Below are 20,381 nucleotides of genomic sequence, written 5' to 3'. Positions count from 1 at the left end.
TTTCTATTTCAGCATCACGGCTGATGTTGAAGCCAGGTTTGAATTGGCAAGGAAAGTGTTCTGGAGTAGAGAAAGAAATATTAACTTGAAATTAACTTGAACCGCATTTAATGAAACTAAGAATGCAACTGCATTGGTTTTAATTTTTTTTTCTTCTTTCTATCCATCCTATTCCCTCCTTCCTTCCTTCCTTCCTTCCTTCCATCCATCCTCTTCCTAGGTGTGAAGGAGAACAGTATAGACAGCCTGGTGTTTGACACGCTGATCCCAAAGCCCATCATCCAGCGGTACCTCAACCTGCTGATGGAGCATCGTCGCATCATCCTCTCAGGACCCAGCGGCACCGGCAAATCCTTCATGGCCGCCAAGCTGGCCGAGTACATCATTTCCCAGATGGGGCAGCCGGTGACCGAGCACAACGTGGCCAGCTTCAACGTGGACCAGAATTCCAGCAAGGTAGGAAGAGGAATTCCAATAAGGCAGCGACTTTTCTTTGGATGCGAATCCAAAGTCTTGAGTCTTCCCTCCCGCCCAGTCTACCTCATCTACATTACTTACGTTTCAGTTTTAGTAACTCCCCACATCTCCCAGAATGCCTTCCTACACCAAAAGATATCTCATGATATATGCATGTAAAATGTGATATTACTATTTTTTTCTTAAATTGTGAAAAGTGACCACCAGACATGGGAAGGCAAAACATGCACACATTAAAGGGATGTTTTGAAGTGTGGTTGTTTGAGGTACTTATCCATAGTTAGCGTATTACCTACAGTAGATGTATAGAGAAACAGACAGGAGTACCAGCATGGGAGCAAAGCAATGTACTGCTGTGGACTGGGCCAGCAGCAAAACAGATTTTAAACACCTAAAGAAATCAATACAATTGAAGTGTAGGCTATATTTAGAATATTTCCAGTGCTTTGTTTTGCTGTCAGACAGCCATTTCTAAAGGGGGAAATGGAAGCTGTTAGCTATGGACAAAAAAACAGTAATTTTACCCCTCAGAAGACAGAATTTGCTCGTCTACCGCTGCCTGTTTGTTGTGTTATTGTGGGACTTTGGTGAGTCCGAACTATCCCCTTAAAACACCAAAGTCACACAATAACACATACAAACTAACAAGGCAGCATTAGACCAACAACAAAGCGGTGAAAATATTGTAAATATAGCATATACTTAAACCGATTTCTTTAGGTGGCTAAAATACGTTTTGCTGCTGCTCCCGTGCCGATACTCCATCTACAGTACACTGACTATGGAGAAGTACCTTGTACAACCCCACTTCTAAAAACTCCAAACTATCCTTTCAACAGATCTGCAATATGTATGCCTGGATGCATTTGATTTTCATTCTGGTGCACAAATTGGTCTCTCTGCCTCTTCTACCATGGATTTCCTCCCTGTGTGATCATACTTGCGTACTGAATGCTGGTACCAAACCGAATCTCTAGAAAATGGCCCTTACGCTGTGACTCTGATGGACTGACTCTACAACCTGACATTTTTCTCTGATGTTTTTCATCATCCTTCAGCAGCAGAAAAATATACTAGCATTTAGATAATGGGCTCCAGAATGTGACAAGCATCACTAGTAGCAGACATTTTATTTGTGGTGAAAGTTTGTCCAGAGGGAGAAAACCCCGGACAGGAGTGAGCATACGGAGTTGTAAGCGGTAGAGGTTGGCTTTCGTATAAATAACTAGAGTTTAACATAAATGGGAAAGAAGGGACTCAGATCCTTTTGCGTTCGAAATCTCGTGTCAAAATGAAAACCTGTCTGGTAATGCTTTGTTGCCCAGGACCTGCGTCAGTATCTGTCCAACCTGGCAGAGCAGTGTAACTCTGAGGAGACGGACACAGAGCTCCCCACTGTGGTGATCCTGGACAACCTCCACCATATTGGCTCCCTCAGTGACATATTCAACGGCTTCCTCAACTGCAAGTACCACAAATGGTGAGTCAGATATGCAATGTATTTTTTTTTAAACAATACAATATTACCTAAAAGAACTATAATGGCAGAGATAACACATTTTTAGAAATGGCTGGTCTAACAGCAACATAATTCAGCATTTTTGTTTTTTGAATCTACATTTAGTGACGCATCTTGGTTGTGACTGTTAATAATTATGCGTGTTGTTGTCTGTGTCTCCATCCAGCCCTTATGTTATCGGGACCATGAACCAGGGGGTTTCCTCTTCTCCTAACCTTGAGCTACACCACAACTTTAGGTTTGTGACACACACATTAACCACAAGCTTGACTTATACTGAACTCTGAAAACATGACGGTGTCTGTGAAGTTACTCATCATATTGTGATATTTGTAATGTGCCCAGATATTATCGGCTCCACTTAGAACAGACTTGTGGTTTTATTGGCTTTGTGTCGTCTCACCTGTCAGATAATGTGTTTGATTTCACCTCTTCGTCAGCATATTTCTCACAGATTGTAAACTAAAGGCATTCTTCCACGGGGAGCACTGTAATTACATCTCTCAGATAATTACCCTTGTTAGATGAAAATGATTGGAACATTATGCAGGTTCTGAGTGAGAATCATTTCTGCTCGGCATGTTTGACTGGCTGATGATTTGGCAAATATAAAGTCATTAGGGAAAGCCCGTCATGGGCCAGACATTTAATACGATTATATTATGGTAAAGTGGAATGAGCTGAAACCTCTGAGCTGCTTTGATGAGAAATGTGGGTTACTCTTGAGCTTGATTTATCAGCTCCTCCGCTTCTGTTTCACCAACGATCGTCTGTCCTGTCGCAGGTGGGTGCTGTGCACCAACCACACCGAGCCGGTCAAAGGCTTCCTGGGCCGTTTCCTGCGGCGGAAGCTGATAGAGACGGAGATCGATAAGAGCATGCGCAGCAATGACCTGATTAAGATCATCGACTGGATCCCCAAGACCTGGCAGCACCTCAACAGCTTCCTGGAGGCACACAGCTCCTCCGATGTCACCATAGGTCAGTCTCACACACACACACACACACACACACACACACTCGCTCTCTCTCTCTCTCTCTCTCTCTCTCTCTCTCTCTCTCTCTCTCTCTCTGGCCGCCTGTACTGTTAGACTGATACTGAAGCCAGTGAGTGAGTGTTAGCTTGTGCCTCCACTCTTTATCAGCGTGTGTGTGTTCTCTGTGCTCCATGTGTCTTTTGTCTCTTCTGCCTTCCATTCAACAAACACTCATCCCCTGGGCTCTTTTGTCCCCGGCAGGCCCCCGTCTCTTCCTGTCCTGTCCCATAGACGTAGAAGGCTCCCGGGTTTGGTTCACCGACCTGTGGAACTACTCTTTGGTGCCCTACCTGCTGGAGGCTGTCAGGGAAGGGCTGCAGGTACGTCCTGGCAACACGTGAAATGAGCTCTATGGATCACCAGCCGACGTGGCTGTGTTCTAAACCTCCAGGACAAAAGATATTTTCCCACTTCTAGAAGTGAAAAGTAACTCAAGACTCAACTACTGTACCTAAGTACAGTTTTGAAGTACTTGAACTTTAAATATAAGTATAGGTTTACTCCACTACATTTAAAAAAAGGAAATATTGGACTTTTCACCTGATTACATATATTTGACAGCTATAGCTACCAGTTACTTTTCAAATACAAAACATGGGATTAGGTTAGAAATTATGATGCATTGCTACAGATTAAACTATCCAGAAGCAGTGGTCGAGAAAATATTCAAATCTTTTACTTAAGTAAAAGTGGTGATACCACACTGTAAAAAATACTCAGTTAAGATCAAAAGTTTTGCATTCAAAATGTTACTTAGGTAAAAGTATGTGATTGTTACACTATTATATAATTAGATTATTGTTACTCTGCGATAATGTAAAAGCAGGACTGTTGTAGTTGGTTGAGGTTATGCTCATTACAACTAAAACTATTAACTAATGATCATTTTCAGTATGGATTCATTGGCTAATTATTTTTGTCATTAGTGGATTAGTTTGGTTTGTAAAAACTCTGAAAATAGTGGGAAAGGCCGTCACAATTAGCCAGAACCCAAAGTGATACCTTCACAGTGTTTTATTTGTTCAAAAAAATAATTAATTAATGAATTAAGGAAAACCAGCAAATCTTCATGTTTGAGAATTTGGAACCATGAAATGTCATTCTACATAACAAGTTGCCAATACTTCTGTACTTTTACTAAAGCGTTAGGCCATTTTTTCCATGCACCACTGTGACTGGCATAGCTGTTTTAAATGATAATGAAACTGAGAAGATAATGATATTCACCACACTCTCTGATTTTATGTCACTGCACATCACAAGAGGCACATAAAGTAGACTGAATATGAAAAACAACAGCAGGTGAGCTAGGACTCCTCAATTTGTCCACATGCTGGTGATTGCGATTAGTATGAATGTTTTTTCTTTACTCGTGTCCGTTCTCCCGCATCGTTCACACCCCCTCTCCCTCTGTGACACACCTGCAGCTGTACGGCAAAAGAGCGGTGTGGGAGGATCCATCCAAGTGGGTGAACGACACGTATCCATGGAACGCCGCCTCGCTGCAGCAGGACGGCCAGTCGCTGCTCCAACTGAGGCCGGAGGATGTGGGCTACGACGGCTACAGCTCGTCCAAAGAGGGAGCCTCGTCCAAGCAGGTGTCCCAGAGTGACACCGAGGGAGACCCACTGGTGAGGAAGACACACACAAGACAAGTAACAACAGAGAAAGATATGGAAGGACTTCATTTATATAAATATATTTAAAGTGAATTAAAATAGCTCCAATGTAAGAAATCAAACAGCAGGTGAGGTATCTGAGCTAAGTGATGTTACCTGCATGTGTCATCACTCAAAAGATGGGAACAGAAAAGAACATTCTCCCCATATGAACTGGGACCAAGGTGATACAGTACATGATGCAGATCCATAAAGTTAAATTCAAGGATGACTGTTTCCATAGAAACTTGGGATGAGTGTTACCTTGGCTTTTTCCAAGCAACAAACAAAATACATAGAGAAGCTAGTGACGTAGCTAGGCTCCTGAACACAACCGTGGCACACACACATGCACACACATATACTCACACACAGGAGGAACTATTCAGGGAGGATAAAGAGAGAGAGTGAGAGAGAATGAATTTCCATTTGATGGGTTATTGCAGCCCAAGAGAAATTAAAGGGTAGTCATCCAAAAACAACTGGCTCGATTTTTCCAGTGTGTGCGTGCGTGCATGCATGTGTGTGTGTGTGTGTGTATGGTCCATCCAGGCGAGACCAGTTCTAGTGCAGGTGTGCCTAAACTCATTTTAGGAACACTTGAGGCAATGTGCCAGATGCAGCAGCACTTCTGCATCATTTAGTCCATTAGCTCAGGTGCAGGGATGAGAAGTTCTGCCGTTTTATTGTGGTGATTTACCACAAGGATTTAATAAGTGCCTTTTACCACATGTAAAGTATGGAGACAAAGTTTATAAGTCATTAGACCTAAGTTTATAATGGGTGTTTTAAAGATTACGCCAGCTCACTAGGTATTCTTTCACGAGTTTTGTCTGGCTTTTGTTTGGCCTCACTGTTTGGCTCTCTGTTGTTAAGTTGCCTTGTGTCCTTGCTTTGCTTTGCTTTGCTTTGCTTTGTCCATCGAAGCACTTTGGAAACTCTGTTTTTAAAAGTATTATTAGATTTAGATAGCACAAAGTAATGCTCTCTCTCTCTTTTTGTCAACATTGTTGAGGGTCTTCGTCTTTGAATTAGTTGTATTTGAAATATCAAAGGACAATTCTGTGCTTATGTTCAGTGTAAGCACCCAGGCCACGGCCTATTAGTTGATCTGTACAGTGTGAGCATAAAGGTCGCAGGTTCTGGCTGACATTAGATGGACGGATAGCAGATGACACATGAAAAAAACTAAAACTATTAATTACATTCAAAACTAAACTGTTACTAGTACTGCTCAGTATGCCAGTGCGTGCATTATCTGAAATACTGCGTACTTTATATTGTACATATCTCTATATCATTGAGGCTTCGTCTGTGTGCTGCGTTTGCAGATGAACATGTTGCTGCGGCTGCAGGAAGCAGCCAACTACTCCAGCACGCAGAGCTGCGACAGCGACAGCACCAGTCACCATGACGACCAGCTGGACTCCTCGCTGGAGTCGGCGCTATGAGACCCAGAACTCGAGGGGGACCATCAGACCTCTGTCGTTGCCGGACACCTCCGATAGTGCACAGATGTAGGATGTATGAAAAGTTTTATTATCCGAAATGGTATACCCGCCATATAATAGAAAACCCCATATTTTTACATTACAATGGTGCAATATTCAAATCAAATTATTGTATGTTTTCAAGAGCAGCGGCCAACTTGGTTCTCAGTGATCAAAGGGATGAACAATCATGCAAGTTGGATCCATATATATTTTAATCACATCAGGCAGGTCAGCTAGTCATTTTTTAATGAATGTATAACATTTGAGAATACAACTTTTCATATATGTGGAGGCAGGACGGGTCAGACGAGGGACAGCACTTCCTCTGAAGTTGACTTTCAAGGAGTAAATCACATTTGTGCTCAGCCGTGACGAACCCCAGATAGCAGACGTGTCAGAAAAAAAGAGAAAGCCAAGAATTTCAACTGGATTGTTCTTCTTTTTCTTTTTTTTTAAATCCCAGATATATCTTCAGATGTTTACAATGTGGTTTACGATGTGGGGGGGTTGTGTTGTTTGTCTTTCCTTGTTTACAGAGGTGCTTCTCACACAGACACACACATATGCTTACACAGGCTGTAGGAGGACACTGTCCTTTAATCAGAAGCTTTGATTGGTTCAAGCCCCCCCGTGTGACCAACAATCCAGCCTGCCAAAGTGTCCTTTGAGCAAGGCACTGTTTATTCCACCCTGGGACCCTCATCTCTGACTCCACTTATGATGGCAGTCAAGTAAGAGAATACTGTTGAGTGTTTACAGGTGATGTAGTGCCCCCTGCTGGCCGCAGTGGAGGCTCTCAGCTGTCGAAAAACTGGCAGACAACCAATTTTCTATACACACAAATCAGATCCATCAGTTTGATTTTGTGCTTCAAAAATGTCAGCGACCAGCTGTTCAGCCACTGACCAGTGGCTCCTCACAAGTTGCTATTTTAGGTTTGATTGCTGAGCTGAGGGCACTACTACATCACTCCATCACCTTATTTGGGTGTCTTTGCCTTTTCTGAACACAAAGACAATTCGGCACCTCCGCAACAGCACCGGGATGTGGGCCATTTGAGACATTTTCAAAGCCTCTGCAGCCCAACTGGGACCACAAGAATTCCATTGTCCTAACATGGTGCGACACACGCGACCCCTCCTGCTCGGTCGCCAGTTGAGTGTCACGGTGCTGGTCTCTCGCCCTGAGCCTTCTCGGTGTCGGGCACTGCCAAGCCGCCACTCGCTGCCCCCGGCACGCCAACAACGAGCACAAGGAAAGCGCCATTGTCTGCATGTCATCCAGCCACATTGCTACTGTGAAGGAAAAAGAAAACTGACAAGTGCCAATGTTTCCCTTTGATTTACCTCCATTTACATACACGTAACCGCACACACATAGATAATTAACAACACAAGGCATAACTGACCATGGTTGTGAACTTAGATTAGGTTGTTCTTGGCCTTCCGTGTCACTTCACAGCTTACAATGTGTCACATGAACAGCAGGCAGCACTTTCTGTGGGTCCTCACAGAGCTGTCCTTATTAGCCGTCCCTCTAAACCCCTCCCTTTGAACAGCGATTGTCCAATCAGTAGCACTCATGACTCTGCAACCCTGTCAAGCCTTCTCCACAAGTTAAGTGGTGGTGCGCATGGAGATGTAGTTCGAGAGATAGATGGTCTGGATGGTCAGTTGCAAATGTTACCATGATGGGCTGACAAGCCCAACACATAGCTTAGTCACCATCCTAAAAACCTTTTCCCATGTATCGTTGAAAAGTGAGGACATACATATATGAAAAAGTATGCAAGCGAAGCAGCCAAACAGAGTTATGCTCCAATTAAATAGCAGTCTGGTCTCACTAGAGACAAGAACAATGCTTTTTTCTTTACTTCCACGTTGACCAGCAACTAATTGGATGCTGACTGTTTGCCCGGGACATGTTTATTCGCATTTTAGCCTGAGATCATGCATGTAGGCATCAGCTGAATACTTGTGCCATTTGCATTACCCTGCATAGAGAACCAAGTGGGTGGGGAAAGCAGTAGACTGACTTTCACTGCTGATCAATCAACAGTGTCGGTAATATTGAATTTAATGATGCAAGCTGACAGTGTCCTGCTTGGAACTTTCCGGCAATCATTTGACTTGTGTTGGTCAGCATCTGCACCCTTCTGGGACCCATGAGGTACCAAAATCAGAATCCAAAGTGTTTTGAAATGCAAGTTAACCAGATCGGCCCAAGAGCTGAATAGGGTAACAATGATACTGGTGCTTTCTCACTGCCTTAGATGTGCAACATTCGGGAGGCATCCTCTGCTCTCGAGTGAGAAAAAGAGACGTTGATGTCGGTTGATGATCTGCTTCCTGCTACGTCAAAGAAGCTGCTTGTAGTCAGAAAAACAGCCTTTTTTGTTGGTTTTTTGGTCGCTCCCTCTTCCTCCAAACCGCCCTTTCTTGTTTCTGACAGTCAAAGTATAAAGGAATTGATGTATTTGAATTTAAAACTGACCAATATTGTAAAAAAAAAAAAAAAAAAAAGAACATTTAAAAAGTTTTTTAGTTGTTGTTTTCTCGCCCAGTTGAGCTGGGCTCACTTGAACTGACAGGAGCACAACCAAACAGTTTTAGGGTTTTCTAGCCTAATGAGCATGTTTTAAAGCTTTTTAATGGGGATGCATTGAGGGGAGACCTTTACCGTTATGTATGCGTGTATTGGACGGAAGCCATTTTGAATTTTGATTGTCCTCTCTTTGTTTAATGAGCGGGTTGGTTTTGCACACTTTGAGGTCGGGGTGGGTTGTATATACTTCAGTCTTGCACAGTGAATCAAAGATGCATTCTGCCCTGTTGATGTTACAATATGCTTAACTCACTGAGTAAATTATTGTACTTTGAGAACAGAGAGAGAGAGGGGAAAAAAGGAGTGCAAAAACTCAACACGCTGTAGAAAACGGGTGTGTGTCTTGTGGTGATTGGATGTTTTTGCCTATGCAGGAGGCACAAGGTGTACAGTAAGAAAAAGTTTTAACTCACTAAAATCACACAATTTTACAATTCTGCCGTAATATTCTCTGGATCCTCTCCATCTTTAGGAATCCCTGTTGTTCCTTAGATGCACTTCCTCTCTGGATATTTTCACTCAAGCTTACCGCCACGTTAGGCTTTGTCGGCTGTCCGAGGCAATGAAGCTGAACTGACTGAGTACTGTATACATTTACCAACAACCAACAGGTGCTACTGGTCAGTCAAAGCCCACCAGAGACCAAGAAGTCGTGTTGTCACAACCTCAGGACAATCCTATACCCTCTACAATCCTACCTGTGTTCAGCTTCACGCGTGTTTCTGCGGCCGAGCCTCTGATGGTTTCGCACATATACCTGCAAGGGTGTGTAGTTGCATGATAAGGGGGTAGTTACCACGGGTAACAGGTTGCTCCTTACCTACAGTTGCACCCATGCATCAAACCTGAGCTTAGAATCTCCCACAAATCACCCTCTCAGCTACTCTACACTCCTGTTGTAGGCCATGAGTTCCTGAGCTAGCAGAACGCTGACACCGTTAACAGTGTGCGCCATAGTGTTGATGATCAGCTGGTCGTTTTTCCCACCCAACACTTTGAGGTTACATCTCAGCTGAAAAACCATAGTTTACTCTGGTTTGAGGGAAAGTTTTCTTCTTTTGTTTTGGGTGAAACATTTGTCCTTAAATGTTTTATATTTTGTACATTTGTATGTAACATATCATGTAAATAGACAGAGACAGTGATTTAACTCATCTGGAGGATTTTGTAGTCTTTGTAAAGCCCTAATAAATGGTATTTGGTGTCACATGAGCAAACAGCATGCTGAGCTTTTTTTGTGTGTGGTCTGTTTATGGAGTGGAGGATAAAGGCATCAGAGGTGAGTATTTCTAAGTGAATATTGAGAGTATCAAGATGTTACAGTTTCCTTTTACTTTGAGACAATACCAAAAACAAAAAAACATTTAGCACACTTCACAAATCACATCTTAAATGTACTCACTGGCCACAATGTAGATGGTCCCAAGTGATATTATCTTAGTTAAAGTCACTGTTGCATGTGTGGATTTATCTCTGTTGGTGATACCTTTTAATGTGTAGTCAGATAGAGAGACAGACTGCTAGAGCCCATAGGGTAACAAGTTTTTGGTGATGGCCTTCTGACATCTGTTGACAATACAAATAGAAATGAGCTAAAAAGGGTAACCAATGTGTTTTCACAGGATACAAGATTCAAAAGACTGAAGTATTAATGTTAATGACATTATAAAAGTCATGTTTTCAATGGGAAATAATACAAATAAAATAGCAGTAATCACAGCTTTCAGAATTTAGAAAGGATGTTTTTTGTTTTATTTTGAAGGACTACTTCACATGTGTGTTCTTTTCCGGGTTGTACGCAGCTGTAGCCAAAGCAAACATGGGGCAAGGCGCGACTCCCGTGACTGAGTCAGAAAAAGACCTTAAAATGTCTAAAACTAACAGAGCTTCGATATCTTTACCGAAACATTCTTACTGGTATGACTGCTGGTTGTTCGTGATCTTTGACATCGTGTTTTTCCTCGTCATGTATTACATAGTCCCGTAGAAAGGTAAGTGGGAGAAGTTTTGTATTAGAGAAGGCGGCTACGGAAGTTGCTAAGCTAACGTAACGGTACTGAGCTAAGTTAGTCTTGTTAACACAATGTGAATTGATAGATAATTTACGTAAAGGTATTTATTTGTCACTAACACAATTGTATGTCAGTTAAACTTACCCAAGCCCAGAAGCTTTTATATTTTAAGTAGCGTTACTCAAGTTAACCACCATTCTTGCCCTTCATGTAGGTTTGCCCATTCAAATATTAGAAATGTGTTACTGTGTAAGCAACCACAGTCGTAAATACATTGTAAATACTACCCAGTTTACTCTCATATAACTGTCAGGACATAGAATGAAAGAAGAAGCTGGAGAAAGCAAATTTATAGTGTTTTTGTCTGGACAATTTCCCAATTGAGCAATTTAATATCTATATCCTGTTCGTATCCGTCGACCCAATAATGAATTAGGCTAATCGACCCTTCATCATCATCTTTAATACAGCTGTACCATGTAAATGTCCATGTCACCGTGCCCTGATGACTGATGATTAGTTTGATGTGTACCTTTGTTTAAATTATGTCGTTTCGTAAAGTCTGATGTAGGTTTAGCTGAACACTTTTCTGGAGGCACTGTTGGGTTTTTTTGCTGCACATTTCAGTAATATTTGTGCTGACATTTGTGTGAACTGCTTGAATAACCACTGACGACATTTTAATACATCCTGGCCTTCAATTCAATAAAGTTGTTTTAGTCTAGTCAAATCACTGTATTCATCTGTACTTTTTTTCTTTTTGCCTGGATCTAACATTTTACTTTTGTTGAAAGGACTCTGGACTCTGGATCCTGAAGACATGGAGCGTTGGTCCTGTCCTGCTGTCAGGAATGCTAACCCAGCTTTGACTGAAATTTAACACCACGTTATTGGATGTCACATCCCAAGTTGCCATGGCTTGGACCATGGAACTGCAAGTTGTATACTTGTGGCGTCCTGCTTTGACATCAGAGATTTGACCCCACAAAGCCTCTTCCCTTGGTGACCTGTAACCAGTTGGCTTGGACTGTCTTTCTGCATGGATGGATTCACGTTGTTGCTGTGGGGACGAGACAAACTTTTTAATAAAAAAGTGACAATAGTGAACTGATGATCCAGTGTGGGGGCTGTGATGACAACAGATAAACAACATTTTACTCATACATTATAAAAGAAAATTTGATATTGAGGAATATAATTCCAGCACATTTAAATCTTGAAAGTTTTCACATGGAATACACTGCAAATAAAACGTTTCACCTACCTGCTAAATGGTGACAATTTATTTCTTGTTTAGCACCGCTAATATCCCCATTACACATCTCTTATTATATAAAAGCGCTCTGCATATAACCAACTGATACTTTGAATAGCTACAATTTAATCCTGAGCATTTGTTTATTACTTTACGCTCTTATTTTGAAATATTACTACGCTCGTTTCCGGTCTTTGAGGCGCTAACAACAAATGGCTTGCAAACTAATGTTTTAAAGGACCTTTTAAAAGCGACTTTACGTTCCCTTAAACATGGAAACGACTGGCGGCTCCTGCCAAGTGGAAAACACAGGTTCGTCTTATTTCAGTGTTTAGTAATTATGTCGCAGTGAAACTTTCATTGTCTCGTTATCTCGCATTATCACTTAGCCCCGGCTAACAGCAGCATTGCTAGCTAACGTAACAAACGTAACGTAAACAACCCAAAACATGCAATTAAGGCAACATGTACTTTACGCAACAGCTTCCCTTTGGTAAACGACTGACGTCTCCTTGTGATTACGACTTACAGTAAACCAGTCGCTTGTAACTTAGCCACATTTCCCACTGTTTTGGCTAATGTGGCTAACTAAGCTAAATCCCACTGTTAAAAGGCGTTTTAGAGCAGGATCCCCAATGAGCAAATTGTTTTCTACCTTCATATTCCTAATATTTAAGCCGGGTTTAAAGTGTTCAACCTAAATAGTCACATCAGACACTGTATGAGTATATTTTTATTTTTTAAGCAGCATGCCCACATTAGTCAGGTTCCACCACTTTTGCATGCAACAAGAACACGTTTGTCACTTCACAAAGGTGTGTGTGTGTGTGTGTGTGTGTGTGTGCGCGTGTGCGCGTGCGCGCGCGCAGTTGTGGTCAAAAGTTTACATACACTTGTAAAGAACATAATGTCATGGCTCTCTTGAGTTTCCAGTTATTTCTACAACTCTGATTTTTCTCTGATAGAGTGATTGGAACAGATACTTCTTTGTCACAAAAAACATTCATGAAGTTTGGTTCTTTCATGACTTTATTATGGGTTAACAGAAAAAGTGACAAAATCTGCTGGGTCAAAAATATACATACAGCAGTGCTAATATTTGGTTACATGTCCCTTGGCCATTTTCACTTCAATTAGGCGCTTTTGGTAGCCATCCACAAGCTTCTGGCAAGCTTCTCGTTGAATCTTTGACCACTCCTCTTGACAGAATTGGTGCAGTTCAGTTAAATTTGATGGCTTTCTGACATGGACTTGTTTCTTCAGCATTGTCCACATGTTCTCAATGGGATTTAAGTCAGGACTTTGGGAAGGCAATTCTAAAACCCTAATTCTAGCCTGATTTAGCCATTCCATTACCACTTTTGATGTGTGTTTGGGGTCATTGTCCTGTTGGAACACCCAACTGCGCCCAAGACCCAACCTTCGGGCTGATGATTTTAGGTTATCTTGAAGAATTTGAAGGTAATCCTCCTTCTTCATTATCCCATTTACTCTCTGTAAAGCACCAGTTCCATTGGCAGCAAAACAGCCCCACAGCATAATACTACCACCACCGTGCTTGACGGTAGGCATGGTGTTCTTGGGGTTAAAGGCCTCACCTTTTCTCCTCCAAACATATTGCTGGGCATTGTGGCCAAACAGCTCGATTTTTGTTTCGTCTGACCACAGAACTTTCCTCCAGAAGGTCTTATCTTTGTCCACGTGTTCAGCAGCAAACTTCAGTCGAGCCTTAAGGTGCCGCTTTGGGAGCGAGGGCTTCCTTCTTGCACGGCAGCCTCTCAGTCCATGGAGATGCAAAACACTCTTGACTGTGGACACTGACACCTGTGTTCCAGCAGCTTCTAATTCTTGGCAGATCTGCTTTTTGGTGGTTCTCGGTTGACTCTTCACCCTCCTGACCAATTTTCTCTCAGCAGCAGGTGATAGCTTGTGTTTTCTTCCTGATCGTGGCAGTGACAAAACAGTGCCATGCACTTTATACTTACAAACAATTGTTTGCACTGTTGCTCTTGGGACCTGCAGCTGCTTTGAAATGGCTCCAAGTTACTTTCCTGACTTGTTCAAGTCAATGATTCGCTTTTTCAGATCCATGCTGAGCTCCTTTGACTTTCCCATTGTAGCGTTTGTGGGCGTTTGTATCCAATGAGCCCTATTTAAATGGCCTCAGAGAAGTCACCAGCTGTAGTCACTCATAATGACTCACAAGAAGTTAAGAGGCCATGCTATGAAGCTCATTTCATTGACACAACTTTCTAAGTCACCAAAATTGCTAATTCATGTTGCTGTATGTATATTTTTGACCCAGCAGATTTTGTCACTTTTTCTGTTAACCCATAATAAAGTCATGAAAGAACCAAACTTCATGAATGTTTTTTGTGACAAAGAAGTATCTGTTCCAATCACTCTATCAGAGAAAAATCAGAGTTGTAGAAATAACTGGAAACTCAAGAGAGCCATGACATTATGTTCTTGACAAGTGTATGTAAACTTTTGACCACAACTGTATATATATGTGTATATATATATATATATATACGTATATATATATATATATATATATATATATATATACATATATATATATATGTATATATATATATATATATATACGTATATATATACATATATATATATATACATATATATACATATATATATGTGTATATATATATATATATACGTATATATACATATATATGACCCTGTCCACCCCATGTCCCCGTGTTGCCACAGATATATTCCTGCCGTTGTCATCACTAAGGCTGCTGATACCTCCCCTGCGGCTGCTCTCTGCAGCGATGTGGCAGGTGGCTCAGCGTAGAGAGGTTCTCGACTATGAAAAGCTTGGTGAGTTTGTGACGCTGGTGATGGCTACAGTGCCAGGCCTGCTCAATCCACAGCAACGGGGCAAGCTGCTTCTGCGGCTGAGAGCAAGAGTGAGTCAGCGGGGCTTCACGTGAGATCACGTCCCCAAAAATGTTGATAATCGGACGGTATTGGTGTACTTCATGGATTCAGTCTTTGCTGAGGGGACGCCTTTCTCTTCTTCCGACATATTTCTCTTCAGGTTATTCTTGAGTTGTGCAGAAATGAGGAAACGGCCAACATTGTGTGCGTACGGCCTCACCTAGAACGAATCCGCCCAGCAGGATACACAGGAGTAAGTGAGAGCAGTGTTATTACAATTCTCTATAACAGGTTCTCTCATTGTACAGCACAATGGCCTGAAGCTTGTGATTATTGGTCAGATGATATGCTTATATTGTTTGGGGAAATAACGCAGATAGTGTCTTTCAGAGTGGAGACGCAGAGGTGGATGCCGAGGAGGCCATTTTTGTGGAGCTCATCCAAACACTACTGAAGGACCCAGCAGAGAGGGAGCATTTTTACCAGGCAAGGCAGCATCACATGTGGCCCCCATCTGGCATCCTAAAGAGGGCCCATTTGTGCACCCACCTGCCTCTTTGTAACTATGTCCCGACACTGACCTTTGCTCTTCCCAGGAGGTTTTTCCCACAGAGTATGGTCCCAGCTACGACACAGACATGCAGCTCCTCGTGTGGGAGTTTCTGTCCAAACTGGAGAAACTCCTGCCAGTACCAGACCTCAGTCAGGTAGGAGACAGCGTCACGTTACAGCTGCTGCTGCTTGAAACATGCACTGTGTTTAAGAATGTCCCAACCTTTCAGTATTCTGATTTGAAGTCTGGAATACGGGTTATAATATAAACATGGCGTAATTATTTCTTTCCATACGAATTTAAGAATGTTTTATAATTTGTGTTTAGCAAGTGAGTTTTTATATTTTTGATTTAAAGTTAATGGCTTCTATGATTATAAAAATATATATACTAGCATATTTTTCATAGCATAGATTTTCACAATACGATAACCGTCTCGGTTTCACGGTAAACTATGAACTATTATTGTTGTTTTTATTTTTATTATCTGTTACAAAGGAATGAGAACAGAATTACAATAATTATAAACCTGATTACAACAATAATATGTTATATAACTGAAGCATGCTAAGTTAGCAGCACTAGCATGTTAATTAGCTTCTAAATGCAAAATAACATCAGCTGAGAGCTTTTAAAATAGTGTCCTATGATTATTATTATCATACTGTTGGTGCCAGACTGCTCCTGCACCTTTAACTCGCACACACTCACTTATGTGAACTTCTTTCAATACCGTAGATTAGAAAATGTTCTCGGTATAACTGTCTTCTTACTGTGTATACCGTTACAACCCTGCATGTGTATATAAAAAAATAATAATCAGTGTTGGGTGGAATGAAATCCCTATTAGCTTTGGTACCGATGGTTATCATTTTCAGGAGTAGTAGTACCACCAGTATTATGTGTAAGAGCCACAGTTGTGTGTTTACGTTTTGTCACATTTGACCCTGTACTGATCAGCTCATTCTTGCTGACAAGGCTGCCTTTCTGTCCCTAAACAGACTGTGTCGTGGCTGACATCCGCCCCCTCCGTCCTGAAGGACTGCTTGCAAGCGCTCTCCAATCCCGACGACCTGAGGTCTCTCCTGCAGCACCACAAATGCCTTGAGCACCTCGGAACACAGGGTAAGCATCCAGCTCCCCGTCTGCATGTTACAACTTTCTGTTCCATGACTACGCCATAGTAGTAGGCTGTAATAATGTGATGCATGACTTTACAGTTTAATCGAATTTCTCATGCACAAGGAATTTTAAAGCCATAGACCAATTTCGGGATTAAAATTGTTACTTATTCAGTTGCACAGGCTCATTATGACACAATGGGCCCACAACCTGTCCGCCATAGGAGCAAGACAAGGTGAAGGCCAGGAGGGCCCCTGACACTTTAGGACCCGTGTTCCTGTGCCCGGTAGGCCTGTTCAGTAATCAGTCCATGGTCAGTTCTCTGACAACAGAAAGAGAAAACAGACATAAATGAAAACAACAGCGTTGGACACTGAACAGAGATTGAATGAGCTGAGACTCAGCAGAGTAACCAGACTGTCGACCACATGTTGGTGGAGATGCTGACAGACGAAACACAACAGGGAGACTTGGTCTCCTGTTGTTCTTCAGGTATTTTGTGTGGATGGAGATCTCTATAAAATCCCACTAGTGTTTTATCCAGTTTATTGTAGTTATATTGGAAAATAAGGCACATGGGACACTTGGATGAGAAGGGCGAGAAACCAGCAATGTTGTAGGCCAAAGGGACTCCAAACAAATGGTTTCCCCCATTTAAGGGAAACAGAAGAACTACGTATATTTTCTGTGTTTTGCACAGGTACCACTGTGGAGATGTCCACCCAGGTCTTCGCCTGCTCAGAGTGTCCCTTCTTCCACATGCAGGAGTCCTACCTGCTGCAGCACATTGAGCACAGTCACCCTGAGCAGTACAGCAAACTCCAGAGCTCTGCAGAGGCAGCCGACGTCCCCAAGAAGAAGGCCCGGCGTCCCGAGTTCCCATCGCCTTTCCCCATCCACGAGCGTCCCGACCCTCACACATGTCAGGAGTGTGGCAAAACTTTCACGCGCGCCTCGGACGTGACTCGTCACCAGCGGACGCACACGGGCGAGCGCCCGTACACCTGCGAGGTATGTAAGAAGGGCTTTAAGAACTCTTGGGATCTGACCCGGCATCAGCGCATTCACACCGGAGAGCGACCCTTCCTCTGCTCCCAGTGTGGCAAGCGGTTCACACAGATGGGACTGCTCAAGCTGCATTTACAGCGAACCGCCTGCAGCCAGACGTGCAACCCTCCTGTCGCGTTCACGATGGAGGTCATGGCAGCGCAGGAGACGCCGGAGAAAGGGGGCGGTCGGTACAAATGCCAGAAATGTGGCGAGAGCTTCAGCAGCATCCTGGAGCGGATGAGGCACAGGCAGAGACACATGGTCAGGCATCAGTTCAAATGCTCCATGTGTGAGAAAATATACAGCCGAGCGTCCGACCTCAAGAGACACCAGATGAAGCACACCGGCGAGCGGCCGTTCGCCTGCGAGTGTGGGAAAAGCTTCACGCACGTGTGGCTCCTGAACAAGCACCAGCAGATCCACACCAGGGATCGTCCGCACCCCTGCGCGGAGTGTGGAAAGAGCTTCACGCAGCTCCAGATCCTGAACCGGCACCTGCTGACGCACAACGGCCAGCGGCCCTTTGAGTGCTCTCGCTGTGAGAAGAGCTTCACCCAGCTGGCCAGCCTCACTCGCCACGAAAGAACCCACACGGGCGAGAGGCCGTTCCTCTGCACCACCTGCGAGAAGACGTTCCTCATGCACGGAGAGCTGGCGAGGCACCAGCGCAGCCACAGCAACCTCAGGCCGTACGCTTGTCCGCAGTGCCCGAAGAGCTTTAAGACCAAGCGAGCTCAGAGTGAACACCTCAACGCGCACACGGGGGAGCGTCCATTTGCGTGCACCCATTGCGGGAAGACGTTTGCCAAGTCGACCTCACTTGTCCGACATAACCTGACTCACACGGGGGAGCGGCCCCACCAGTGCTCCCAGTGCGGGAAGACCTTCCTCACCTCTGGCGAGCTCCTCCTCCACAAGCGCATCCACACTGGAGAGAGGCCTTACTCCTGTTCCCACTGTGAGAGGAGGTTCAGGTGCTCCTCCGACCTCAACATGCACGTCCGAACACACACCGGGGAGAAGCCACACAGCTGCCAGCTCTGTAAGAAGAGTTTCTCTACCTCTACGAGGCTGAAGAGACACGCATGCACACACATGGAGAAGGGTGTAGTAGTTGAGTCCTTTAGTCTTTGAGCTGCCAGGAGCCATTAGAAGATGTATTAGAAGATGCCAATTGCTGCTTTCTCATTTTAAATAAAAACTTGAATCAATGTTTTTTTGTTTTTTTTCATGTGGTGACAATATGATGCATGAGAACCATCTTTGGAAAAATATAGTTGTCTGGTTTTGTGAACAAAGGAACTTTTTTGGTGCATGCTGATATGATCAAGATACAAGTCAAACAGACAGCTACATTAGATTACATTCATTTAGCAGATGCTTTCATTCAAAATATCTTACGGGTGTTCAACCTTTGTAGGACAAAAAATAGTTGTCATCAAATCACATGAGAACATCGCTGTTGCTGCTTACAACCTGCAGTCGAAGGTTCCAGCAGGAGACACTGCTGCCGGTGGTGTGCTGGGCTCTCCTCCGTCCAGGATCAGACAGCAACACCACACTGCTGGAGATCCAGGCTATATTGTTGGGCAATGGAGGAACAGGACAACCAGAACCAGGACTGAGCCCGGCAGACTGTCAGACCCTGCTGCAGTAAAATGAGAGGTTTTCTAAAGGTAGTCTAGCGCTCAGAAACACTACCACTTCTGTCCACAAGGACCACCAAAATCAAAGTTGTTTGTAATAGCCTTAAAATTAATTAAAATTAGCAAACTTGTGTGAAAGATACTGGACATTACCCACGGGGCAGAGAACCAGTGGAAGGAGTCTGAAAATGGGAGCATTGTCTGTTGCCAACTAGGATCATTAATTTAGTCTATATTAATTTGATTATATTCAAATGAATTCATGATAAGCTACGTGTGTTCTGTTCTACAGATTGTAGATAACATGTGGTCATTTAAAGGACATTTCAAAACTTAAAAGAAGCCGACAAAGGATCAGACGCGAGTATTCCTACATTATTTGTTTCGTATGATTGTTTATTTCCAACGTGACACAAATTAATAGAGAAATCAATGAATCAGCTTCCTCTCCACTGTGTGGCTGATTACAGGTTTCTATGTAAACTGATTTAAGGTTGTCTTACTAGAAGTTACCTTTCAGAAAAACAATGAAAGGAATACAAGAGCAGGATGTCTGTAATCAACAGAATATGAAAGAGCCTGTCTAACATCTGTGTTAAGTGCTCCGATCTTTTGTGTCATCAAATTAGGTTTCTCATGATTGCTGGTAGGGTCAGTCATACAAACAGGTTGTTACAGTTAATGTATCTTGCTAATCAAAATCTCAAAAGCATTTAGATCCTTCAGACCAGTTTTGTGAGTGTTGAACAAGGAACTAGCAAATGGTCAAAACAGACCATTTTGTATAAGTCTACTTTATTTTTCTTGCATATGCCAATAAGTTGTGAGCAGTTCCTCTTGTGATATCCTTCTTGTTCCCTTAATTTATTAGAGGCCTGAAAATCTCTTACTTTTCAAGAAAAATAAAGAGGTTAGAGTGACAACACCAACTTTTACTTTGGCAGAGCTAAGTTTCCTTCCCCATACAAATAGACACCATTTTATGTCCTTGCGTTTGCTATTGTTATATCATACTTATTTAAGTACCTTAATGAGGCTGTGTCGTCTG

The 20,381-nt window shown here is 42.9% G+C and overlaps 2 protein-coding genes and 1 long non-coding RNA gene across 4 annotated transcripts in view; all 3 read left to right on the top strand.

The window, feature by feature from the left end:
- nav3 (neuron navigator 3) overlaps positions 1-8,746 on the top strand; it is a 235,654-nt gene extending 226,908 nt beyond the window's left edge. Inside the window, exons 35-41 of the mRNA XM_068717037.1 lie at positions 221-456; positions 1,803-1,957; positions 2,163-2,234; positions 2,781-2,977; positions 3,235-3,353; positions 4,461-4,664; positions 6,023-8,746. Of these exons, the coding sequence (XP_068573138.1) occupies positions 221-456; positions 1,803-1,957; positions 2,163-2,234; positions 2,781-2,977; positions 3,235-3,353; positions 4,461-4,664; positions 6,023-6,142 (1,103 nt within the window). The 3' untranslated portion in view covers positions 6,143-8,746. The remainder of the gene's footprint in view (positions 1-220; positions 457-1,802; positions 1,958-2,162; positions 2,235-2,780; positions 2,978-3,234; positions 3,354-4,460; positions 4,665-6,022) is intronic.
- A 1,845-nt stretch (positions 8,747-10,591) lies between these two features.
- LOC137877078 (uncharacterized) lies at positions 10,592-12,072 on the top strand. Its single transcript, XR_011103504.1, has 2 exons — positions 10,592-10,779; positions 11,595-12,072. It is a non-coding gene; the product is annotated as an uncharacterized lncRNA (long non-coding RNA).
- Positions 12,073-12,250: 178 nt separating this feature from the next.
- On the top strand, positions 12,251-18,898 carry LOC137877248 (oocyte zinc finger protein XlCOF6-like). 2 transcript variants are annotated; one of them, XM_068717034.1, is made up of 7 exons: positions 12,251-12,367; positions 14,789-14,991; positions 15,123-15,215; positions 15,353-15,448; positions 15,559-15,669; positions 16,517-16,640; positions 17,338-18,898. In XM_068717034.1, the coding sequence occupies exons 1-7, from the start codon at positions 12,328-12,330 to the stop codon at positions 18,819-18,821; spliced, it is 2,151 nt and encodes a 716-aa protein (XP_068573135.1). In that variant the 5' UTR covers positions 12,251-12,327; the 3' UTR covers positions 18,822-18,898. The 2 variants fall into 2 exon arrangements, with proteins under 2 accessions (XP_068573135.1, XP_068573136.1); XM_068717035.1 differs by lacking the exon at positions 12,251-12,367 and having other exon boundaries at positions 14,808-14,902.
- Positions 18,899-20,381: the final 1,483 nt, after the last annotated feature.

Source organism: Cebidichthys violaceus, unplaced genomic scaffold, assembly GCF_023349555.1.
Source record: "Cebidichthys violaceus isolate CVI_PGR_0920_01 unplaced genomic scaffold, fCebVio1.0.p SCAF_21, whole genome shotgun sequence".
Taxonomy (NCBI): domain Eukaryota; kingdom Metazoa; phylum Chordata; class Actinopteri; order Perciformes; family Stichaeidae; genus Cebidichthys; species Cebidichthys violaceus.
This window is presented reverse-complemented; position numbering and strand designations above follow the sequence as displayed.

Coding starts and splice junctions, on each gene's coding strand:
- LOC137877248 (XM_068717034.1), top strand. CDS start 12,328: ATGGAAACGACTGGCGGCTCCTGCCAAGTGGAAAACACAG. Junction 14,992..15,122: donor TTCTGCGGCTGAGAGCAAGA/GTGAGTCAGCGG, acceptor ATTTCTCTTCAG/GTTATTCTTGAGTTGTGCAG. Junction 16,641..17,337: donor TGAGCACCTCGGAACACAGG/GTAAGCATCCAG, acceptor TGTTTTGCACAG/GTACCACTGTGGAGATGTCC.